The sequence below is a fragment of the Siniperca chuatsi genome, linkage group LG12, assembly GCF_020085105.1.
Source record: "Siniperca chuatsi isolate FFG_IHB_CAS linkage group LG12, ASM2008510v1, whole genome shotgun sequence".
NCBI classification, from domain to species: domain Eukaryota; kingdom Metazoa; phylum Chordata; class Actinopteri; order Centrarchiformes; family Sinipercidae; genus Siniperca; species Siniperca chuatsi.
The window spans coordinates 16,867,964-16,879,208 of record NC_058053.1 but is presented as its reverse complement, the minus strand read 5'-3'; the positions used below and the strand labels follow the sequence as shown (position 1 = coordinate 16,879,208).

Here is an 11,245-nt window from a genome sequence, read left to right as displayed (position 1 = left end):
GTGTGTGTTCTTTACAGTTTCACCTTGACTGTGGTTCATACTACCAAATTTGAAAAAATATATATATTTGCAGAACTTCAAAAAGACAAAATGTATTCAATAGATGCCCAGTAAATGACTAAATTACACCCACGGATAATTTCTCTTTAAGTTGGGAAATGGAAGAGTGTCATGTTACAGACTACTGCTAATTCTGACCTACTATGATTTGCGTTTGAACAATCTTGATATAATAATCCAGTTTAAGGATGTGGCATACAGTATTTAGTAAGAATGAGAAACAAACCTGCATAATTCTAGGTATTCTTACATTTACTCAATCATCAAAACTCAAGACATAATCTTAAAGTGTAACTGCAACCAGGAAAGATTTAAGAAAACAGTAAATATGCATAATATGTAATCTACATGTATATAAAGTGCTGTGGTGGAATGTAACTAAATACATTTAGACAGTACTTATTTTTAAGGTACTCATACTTGAGTATTTGAATTTTATATTACTTTATACTCCACAACATCAGAGGGAAATATTGTATGTTTTACGCCACTACATATATTTGGCAGCTTTAGTTACTAGTTACTTTGCAGATTAAGATTTTATATAGAAAACATGTACTATGATGTGTTGTTGTAGATTCAACTACCCAATAGTATATGAAGTAGCATGGTTAAGTTTTCTGCATCATCAGTACTTTCACTTTTAATACTAAGTATATTTTGTTATTAATCCTTGTTAAGATTTTGGATGTTAGACTTAATGTAACAGAGTACATTTACATTGTGGTATTGCTACTTTCACTCAGTGAAGGAGCTTAATGCTTCTTCCACCACTGATAAAATATACAGTATATAAACCAAGCTGTGTTACCGACTTTCCCACTTTGTACACTAGATGGCGAGTTTCCCCAAAAAAGTCAGTGTAGGAAATCATGATTAAATTGTAAGCATTTCTTATTATTTTGTAAGCATGAACAAATATCTTACACAACTCTATTAGATTAGAAACACAGTGCTGTAATCTATAATGCATTCAGCGTTCATGGTGTGAACAGCACCACTAACAGTACAGCAGAGAATTGGCATCAGAATGAGTGCTAGAGCGGTTCTCTGCTGAGAATATGGTTTTGGCAAAATAACTTGATACAAAACTGTACTATCTGTCTATGTGCATACTAACACTACTGTTAAAAATATTGTCCTTTTTCTCAGAAACTTTAACCACCCAGTCAATTTAAATCAGTAAGTTGTGTCTTATCAATAAGTTGTGTTGTTGTTGTTAGTCAAGTGAACCATGTGCAGCAGTGGAGCCACTGCCCATTGGAATAGGGAGAATTGCAAGTTTGTGAGCAGGGTGTGTGTTTCAGGAATCAGTATGTAATATTGCATTTGTTAGCCAGACTGGAATGTAGAACCCTTTTCATGAGGACACCCACAAAGACTAAAGACATGTCTAGCTCTCATCTCTTTGTCTCGTGAAAGAAATCCTCCTGTCAATGAGAATCACCCATGACATACTTCAAACTGTAAGCAGCTCGCTCTCAATAATGCAGCACATGTCTTGGAGGCAATTCACAGACCCGCTGAAATATTGATGCCTAAAATCTGTATTTTCATGTCAACGTTACATGTAAAGATACATAATGTCAGTTTTGCTCAGCTGATCATTGTATATGTGTACATGGAGGTTCGTATAGAGCGTGTGCATGTGACGAGAGTTTGTGTATAATAAATGTGTTTGTACATCACGAGGGAATCTCCTGTGACCGATTTCTGTTCTAATAGATGATGACAGGCATTTTGTATGCCAGTGTCACTGGCGCCTCGCAAAGACAGGGACACAATTCAGTCTGAGGGAGTAGGCAGCACCTACACATGCTCCACACTCCTTAAAGCCATGTTGCAGTCTCATTATCGGTTAATTGACAGTTTCTCTCTCCAGATTATCTAGTGCTGTTTACACACCATTTGTTGATTTATTATGAAATCAGAATTGCAGAGAGAGAAATATGAGCAGCAGCGATGGTGACAATGAAAGAGTTAGTGTATAGAGCATGCTCATACAGTGAGAGACACACTCATGTCTTACATGCTGGGCCCCTAACATACATCAGTCACTCATGAGAGACTTCCCACTCTGGTGCCATGACAACCACATCCACAGGTACTGTCATATTCGGTTAAAAGCAGCAATAGATGAGGGATGGCAAGGACAGAGAGTAGAGTGGTCAGTTATCCATCAGCGCTTGGCCTTTCCTCCTGGTCACGTGAATCGTCTGCGTCTTTCACAGCATGTCACTGGGCATGTACATAAGAAAACTGAACACACACACACACACACAGAGGGAAAGATAGAAAGAGAGAGAGCAGATATTGAAATTCCAGAAAAGATTTTACACCAAAAATGAGTCAGACAGCCATCATGTAGAGCTTTTGATCTTCAGAGCACTGCCGTGAGGGAATGTCTCAGTCCTTGGCAGAGGTGCATGCAGACTTCAATAGAGTACCGCAGGGTGTACAACCAAACAGTGAAGGTGGTCAGATCACCAAACAGCAGGTGCGTCCAAAGGCCGTCTTGATGGGCCGCAGGGGCTACTACTCACCCACAGGAACACACACCACTACAGGGAGCAGCTACGCCGGGTTTGAGTAGGTGTAAAATCCACATCTGGAGATTTCACACCAGGGTCTTAAGCATTCTGATACCAGTATCTTTAACCATATTCATGATCATGAGAGATGAATCACTGAATGAGGATTCCTTGTATATTATATGCTGTCAAATATTCAACAGGCTCATCTAAAGATACTGTTTGAAGTAGCTGTTCGTCCCAGGGGAACATGGTTTTTACGTTTCCTCCCTTTTTTTTTCTCTTGCACTTTCTGCTGTCATTTATTTTGTTCCATCTATTCTCTGCTGCATTCTCTTTGCCTCCATGACTCACCCATCCCCCTTTCTGGGATCATTATATAGTAGAATTATATCTTTCTGCTTCTCTCCTCATCTTCTGCACTAAAGGCACATTAGTGAACTTGCTTTGCCTGCTCCTATTTATTCATAATTACTTGGCATCCCACAGGAGAACAAGATGCACATCGCTGATTAGCTTGCTGTTGTTACCACCTTTACTTATGCATAAAGGCCTCATTTGATTGAGTGTGCATAGTCTTATTAACAATTTTATTAACAATTAAAAAACTACTTGCTTGGAATAATATTACAAAAGATATATTTTCTTTACCCTGCAGCAAGGTGGGCTGCTGTGCAGTATATACTGTACCTATGATGGATAACTGAGCTCTGATTCACAGTGTCACAGGGCAGCTATTTGCCCTTGCTGCCTCTTAGCTCCTGTTTACTATGCTGTTGTGTAAAATGCCTAAAGGCATATACTATGGTGGTTTATATTATGAGCTCATCATTTCATACAGATGCGTAATTATTCATTTGCTTGTATGGATCCCTTTCTATACAGCCGCAACTCTGCTTAGCAGGTCTGGGATGGATTCAAGGAAATGAAAGTCAGTACTTCATCTTGTTAGATGTACAATATATCAAAGCCAGTTTTCACTAATGACGTGGCTCTAGGGATAGAAATGTTGGTCGGGCCACCACTTTGGTTCAGACTGAAATATCTCAACATCTATTGGATTGGAATGCAATTAATATTTTGTACAGACATTAATGGTTCCCAGAATGTGAATCTTATTGTAATTCTAATTCAGATTTTTTCTCTAGCGCCACCATGAAGTTGACATTTCTGGTTTTGAGAGAAATGTCTCAACAACTATTGGATGGATTGCCATCAAATTTTGTACAGACATTCATGTCCCCCTCATGGTGGATTGTAATAACTTTGGTGATCCCTCAACTCTTCATCTAGCGCAACTATCAGGTCAGAATTTTAATTTGTCCAGTACTTTGGTTTATGACCAAATACCTGCAAATACCATATCCATCAATCTCAGCTGTACTTTGTGTTTGGTGTTTATTAGCAAATGTCAGCATGCTAACATACTAAACTAATTTGGTGAACTTAGTTAGCTGGCTGTTGACTCTTACTCTTGTTTAAAAATGCCTCAGGACTAGTATCTTTACTCCATCTGCTTCTGTTCACTGACATGTTAAACTACCTCTGGTAAACCCACTCTTGAACAGTGAGAAGTCCCACATGCATTGACCAAGCTCCAGATCAGCTTTTGTAGGAAAGGCCAAGACAAAATGACCTTGGAAAAATGTTAATAACAAATTATACATTTTAGCAAGGTCGTCCCGCCTATCAGGTATTTAAATGTTCATTCAAATTCTCAATAAAACAAATAAAACAATGAATGCCTGGAAGAGGTAATTAGCTCTACATCTGAATCTCTAGGCTTTCACAGGGCCTCAGAGAATAGAGAGACTAAATACAGAGGTCCCAGGGGAACGTTGCCTTAGTAGCAACCTTAGCATCAGTTTACTCCATCTTAGGCAGAGCCAGTGGAAGAATGATTTTAGTTTTTATCAATTATGGATGAGATGAGAATAATATTCCAGTGTGCGTGTCAGTTTGTGTGTTTGCAAATTTGTGACCGTCAGTGTTTATGTTGTTTGTATGTCAGGTGTTGTGTGTTTTGTGCTGCACGTCATGCATGTGATATGCCTGGAGTTTCCATGATAATCAATCAGCAGACTCTTAACATTTTCCCAATGAACAGCCTTAACTAACAGGCCCTTAATACAACTATTGAATCTTTCCCCCTGCAGAAGTTGCACAGATCACACTGCCCAAAAGATTATGACTGTTGCCGATACATCAATAGCAAATTGTAGTGCCATTTTCAGCAGTACAGGTGGTACATCTGTTTTCCTACTTTTATTACTCACTTATATTTCCCCTTTTGCTTAAACCACATAGAGGCAAACCAGAAGTCTACTAGACATGTGAATGTTAGTTTGCGTATTAACAAGATTTCTCGCTGTTCTTTTTGACTCACACTTCACATCACAGTGAGTCATACCACACAAAGCAATGTGGTATCATACAAAGGTGAGTGCAACAAGCTGTGCACAGGCCTCAAAAGATCAGTCACACTCTACAAGCTGTTAATTTGGTAGCTCTGCCTCCCTTATGTCTTCACCTCTAAGAACAGAACAACATTATCTGTCCTTCTTATAGACAGTGGATGCTGAGCATTGTGTGTTGGGAAGTCAACATGTTTTTGTACATAAGCAATATTCCCTTCTATACTCACACCTCTATGCTGATGATCTGTACCAATCTTTATGGATTTTTCTCTCTGCCCTTATTATGATGCAGCCAAGCTCACCACAGTGAAAGCAGAAGACATGTCCTGTCCTTGCAGTCTCTTCAGCGCTTCCTCTCTCAACGGTAATAAATCATAATCTATTTGCCTGAATTATGCCCTGCTACTCTGGATCGTTAAGTACTGTCTGCCCATGTGTGCCCTCTGGTGTCTGCATCCTCAGCGAGGACTATGGATTTGTGAGTATTGCTTACTTTTATGCAAAACAGATCTTTCCTCATAGGGTGTGCGCTTGAGAAAATGGAGACAGAGAACAAAAATGAGGGAGAAAGTGGGACAGGAAGATAGTGCTCAAAGGGGGAGGATTCAGTGTTTTTGCATCCTGTGAAGTTGTGATGGAGCTGGCTGACAAGAACATCACCAATATCAGTGTGCCTGCTATCAGCGCTTGCAGCATCAATAGATCTTTGAGTGTGGGGGCTCTTTCAGTCAAGATTGTTTTGTCAAGAGTCAACCAAAAGCTCTTGCAGAGGAACCTGCATGCATCACAGAACCCAGAAAACGATCCAGTAACTCCACAGACAAACACCAAACTATGATTTAGCAGTGAATGCTGTTTTCCCTTTGTGTCACCATGATTTATGGAATGGGTGGCAGCATTTGTTCTTGGCTTCATTGGGTATGTGTGCATCAATATGAGATGTTGTCAGAGAGAAGTTTACGAATGGCATGAACTGGTGGAAGACCGCAGTTTACTGCTTGGGAGTTATGTCTGTGTGTGTGTGTGTGTGTGTGTGTGTGTGTGTGTATGTGTGTGTGTGAGTAAGAGAGAGGGAGGAAAAGAGTGAGCAAGTCCATCTGCATTGGATGAGTTATGGTGAGATGTGATTTGCTGAGGCTATCAAAAAAAGTGCAGGGTTAACTTGCAGGAGGCCCTCTAAGCATCATTTATCCTCTGACATGCGGACCCACTCCTTCTCTCTCCCCCACTCAAAAACACACACAGACCCAACTGAGCATGCAGAGTAAATAAACCCTCATGTTGTTGAGGGGCTCAGAGGGCAAAATCCCATGCGAACTCAACAAGTCCCTGCTGCCTGCAGGACATTAACCTTGCATTTACGGTTAAAACAGAACTAGATGGTTAGGAAGGGTGCTGGTCGTATTTTAGTACATCATGGTTGTTGTGAGAAAACTGGATCATTATGTTGTCTCTTATCTCTAAAAGCAAAATGCATATGGTTGAAAGGAAAACAGGAAGTTGCACTGAATCTATTTTATTGCAATAAACTGACAATAGCAAAGTGCCTTTTTAATGGTCACGATGGCAACTACTTGATAAAATAACAAAAGAAAAAAAGAAACAAACCATGGTCATATAAAAATACATCACTGAAAGTAAAGCATCACTGGCTGAACTGAAAACATCACCACAAACTATTTTACACCTAAATCTGGAGCCAGCACACAGCCAATACATGCAGCCCTCAAAACCCAGCTACAACACTGTCAGAACATCTGGAGGAATCTTGGGAGGCAGCTATGGATGATATTAATATTATTACTACAAAAGACAGCATTCAGAGTTCGACTGTACAGCCCCAATGATGGCGGCAGTGCTGTGACATCACACACCGCGACCACGCCCTGCACTTCCTGGCTCAAGTCTAGAAAGATGAAATGAATTTTGCATGAATTAAGTCTAGGATTATGTGATTTACATACTGAAGCTGAAGCGGCTGTTCTGTGGCACCAGTTACACAACCTGCATCTCTGGGAATGTTCAAGATTTATACAAAGCAATCAGTCAACCAACAAACAAGCTCCTCTAGTTTTTTTTTTGCTTATGAAAAACTGAAATCATCCTATTAGTATTTACTGCCAAAGCAAAACTCAATAAGATATGCAACTATTACTGTCAAATCACATAAGACCTTTCCAACAGCTCCATCAATTATTCCTGGTGATACTGAGGCCTGAAAATGCACAGAATGACTTTCCTGCAGTTTTGATATATATACCTTTGACTTGCACTAGCAAGTCAGGTCAACTAGCAACAGGAGGCTAAAGACTGTTTATAATGGAAAAAGAGAGGTAGCCCACACACAGAATATTGCAATTTAATGAGGCAACATTTCGACCACCAAGTTCTTTGTTAGGCAAACACCAATGTGTGAGAAAAATAGGCCATATATACAGAGAAAATGACAACTCTACAATGAGAACATCACAAAATACTAAGACTTTTTAAAAATGTATTTTTCTCATGCACAATCACAATATTGTAAATATTTCTATCATTGTACATTTGTCAAAAATGTGTATTATACAGTATATACTGTATATATACCCTGGATAGGCTATTAGCCAGTTTTAGCATCGTTGTCATGTGAGTTTATGTATATAGTGGATGATTATTTTGGCTTATGGGAATTTTTATGTATCATGTGTTCTTCTTGTTGTAGGTGGAGTTGTCATTTTGTTGTTTTTCTCGCACATGGATGTTGCCTCATTAACTACTTTAGAGCTTGCAATATTCAGTGTGTGTACCGCTTATCTTTTTCCATTTTGTGCTGCTTTTGTCCGGCACCTTGTACGCAACTGAAGTTGGATGTGCACACTATCCCAATTCTCTACTAAAGATTATTTATCCACATCAATATCACTTTTGTGAAAACACTTGTAAACACATAATTAATAATTAATAATGAGTAGACAGGCGATGGACCTTTTCTTTGAAGACACTGATCAGTTTAGTTGTAGCTGAATTTGCTGCACATGCATCACATTTCTAATTCTCCTGACTAAATAGCACCAGCCTTACTGCACCTGGAATAGTGTGGTCTACTTGAAATGGACTGGTTACCTTGAAAAATAGTGAAGGAAGTTGAAATCTCAGAAATTGGTGGCTCGTGTCAGGATCAGCTATGTAGTTTTGGCTTGTTTTTGGACATGTATCTGTTTAATGAAGTGCTGCATAAAAGCAAAGCATTAAAAAGACAAATCTGAGCAATAATATCAAACACAATCTCCACAACACCCATTCTTGATAGATTACTTCAGAGGTTCACAGGGCACCTGGAAATGGCAGTCAGATATTGTAAATGACAAGGGATTGGGCTTTGTGTTGACTCTTGGCTCAGGAAGTTGGGGTGGGGGTGGGGGGGCACTGCTCTGTCACACGAACACAATGCTCAAAGAGTTCAAAGTTTACAAAACATCAAAATTCCTCCTGCAATATTGTCATGCAATATACATGTTGACATGATTGAGACAACAATGTCAAGTTTTTCCAAGAGTTTTCATGTCCAGTCAGATTTCACACTTCTCCTGGTTGTTGCATTCCAGGGAAGGTGACACAGATTTTCAACCCTTCTGCCTCACATCAGGGGAGCTGAAGTTGACGCCTTTAGCGAGAATCCTTGATTAGAAGACGTTTTAATAGTTTAGCTTCAGCTGTCCTTGATCAAACATCCTACCTAGGTGTTACATCACATTTCACTAAATAAACGCGACTCAAGCAAAAAGCATTAAGTGAATCCATTTTTGTGACTTGTCTGTTCAACTATTGTACATGTAAAGCCACAGTAATTTTCATTATAGGTATAGATATACAGTGTTTTGACACTGACCAAACTTGACAATCTGGTATGAAATGCTACAGACTGCAATGCGCAGGACAAATCTAGCATTTCTACATCTACCACATTGCCAACACACAGGCTATTGACATAATCTGCTTGGTGCAGTTGCCTGGCAACACAAGCAGAACAGTTCTTAGAGAATTCCAAAGCAAAAAGAAAATCTGACAAAGCTATGCAAAGTAGTATAAAACAATAAATAGAAAAATCTTTAAAATAAACACACAAGTCAAACATTTGCTCCCGCCCATCAATTTGTTTTCTTACAATGTGCAGATAAAATGTGTGTTTTACTACACATCTACACATTATTAATCTTCCATGTGGCTTTTAACAAATCAAAAGTCTTTTTTTAAACTAATACACATCTTTTGAACTTCTGATATCTTTTAAAGACAGGACAGAGTGGTCATACTGGGCAACCTAAAGAAATGTGCAAGAATTTAACTTCAGTTAATAACCCCCACTGTGTAATTTAAGCAGGACAATTCATTTGATTTAACATGAGTGTAAAAATTGCCCTTTTGCCCACAAGGTATTTACAATCTGCCTCAAAACCAATCAGCTTCCCCCCTCTCTTTAAAACTTCATAACATTAGCTGCAGAGGACAGCATCGGAAATAAGGAGGTTTTGGCACTGAAACAAAAAAAAATCTGTTATGTTAAAGTACATATATCCTCAGCAGGAGAGCGCTGTTCATTTATTCTCCATCATTTCCGACATTCCTCCCTCTCTTTCTTTTGCTGTCTCTTTTCGGAGAGGAAGAGGGTAGAAAAGAAGAGCGGAGCAGTCTCTCGCTAAGGCCAGAGCGTCTGGCAGTGTTTAAGTGGCGCACGAGGACCTGTTTCTGTCTGCCAAGGCAAATTCATTGTGGAGGCAGGTGGGCCAACACACATACACACATCCTCACTTAGGACACAGACTTGTGTGTCCTTGCCTTTGTCTCTATGCAGGCTGGCAACCAAGTCATCAGCTACGGAGTCAGTGGGTGCTGAGAATCACTATAGCAACCAACACAGTGGGCCAGGCTGTGGCTGCTCTTGGATCAGTGTGGAGACTTTTTTGGCATCCACTCATTGCCGGAGTCGATTATAGAGTTCCTTCTCTTAAATGTTCTTCCCCGATTGGCCAGTGATCTCATGTGCGCAGTTTTTTTTTCTCTTTTAAAAATATACAAATATTCAGAGTAATAAAAATCAAAATGCAGCTATGAGGTTAAGTTTCACAGAAAACAAAACGGTGAGAGGCTCATGATACTCTCTTGCCCTTCAATTCACGCTCACACAATTAATCGTGCTAACATGGCACACCCATTCTAGTCCACGCACACACCCACACACACCCAAACACACCCAAACACACACAGTTGTTAACATAAAACAGGCAGCCTCCAGGGTAGGAATTTTTAAACTGATCAACTAATTCAACACAGCAGTGAACGACAGTAAGGTCTGAAGGTGGAGTCCAGATCTGCTCCCTGGCATTGTGTTGGTTGTATCCGCGATGTGCGCGAGGCAGGGGGGGTGGGGGAGACCCTCACTTAGTCAACAGAGCCAGGGTGCAGGCTGAGTGCAGGTGGGTCCAGACAGGTGGGAGAGTAACTGAGGTGGGGTTCTTTAATCCACAGGAGGGGGGCGCCATTCTTGCCTTCTTGGCTCTTGCTGTTGTTGCGGCTCTTGTAGCGCACTAGCAGCACGGCGATGAGGAGGATGCCGAAGATGGGGAAGGGGTAAAAGAAAACGAAGTAGAAGAGGGAGTCGTTGGAGCACACCACCGACTGGAGTGTGGACACTGTTGATAGAGAACAGACATATCTAAGTTTTTCACAGATGCAAACGTTTTTCAAAAAGCCTTCCTTGGTAAAGTCCTGAAGAAAATAATCACTGAAAAATTGACAACTACGGACTGAAATTGTTTTTTTTTTCTGGGTTTCATGACGCTTTTAGCATGTAGAATGCACTTCTTACAGTTCTAAGTTATATTCATCTAGTTGTTGACACTGGTGAAATAACCTATTTGACATATTTAGATCCAAGCACTGCTTTTGACACCATTAATCACTCAGCTTTAATGCTAAACAGTGGGTGGTCATCTCTGGCTCTGCTTTTAACTGGGCTTGTTCCTATCTTCAAAATAAATGCTGCAAGTGACATATAGAGTACCTGAGAGTATCTTAATTGACCTATACTATTCTCAAGTTACATGTACTGTAACACAGAGGACATATTAGGATTGGGAAATATGACAATATATACTTGGATATGAAACATCCAAAGAAGCAGCAGGACCTCTCCGGTCTTAAAGTGCCAGTATAATATTAGAAGCCACTGATACAAGTATAGTTTTGTCACAGTGT

At 39.9% G+C, this 11,245-nt stretch overlaps 1 protein-coding gene across 1 annotated transcript in view; it reads right to left on the bottom strand.

The window, feature by feature from the left end:
- Nucleotides 1–6,508: 6,508 nt before the first annotated feature.
- Nucleotides 6,509–11,245, bottom strand: part of igsf3 (immunoglobulin superfamily, member 3) — a 70,756-nt gene continuing 66,019 nt past the window's right edge. The window contains exon 9 of the mRNA XM_044217510.1: nt 6,509–10,680. Within this exon, the coding sequence (XP_044073445.1) occupies nt 10,430–10,680 (251 nt within the window). The 3' untranslated portion in view covers nt 6,509–10,429. The remainder of the gene's footprint in view (nt 10,681–11,245) is intronic.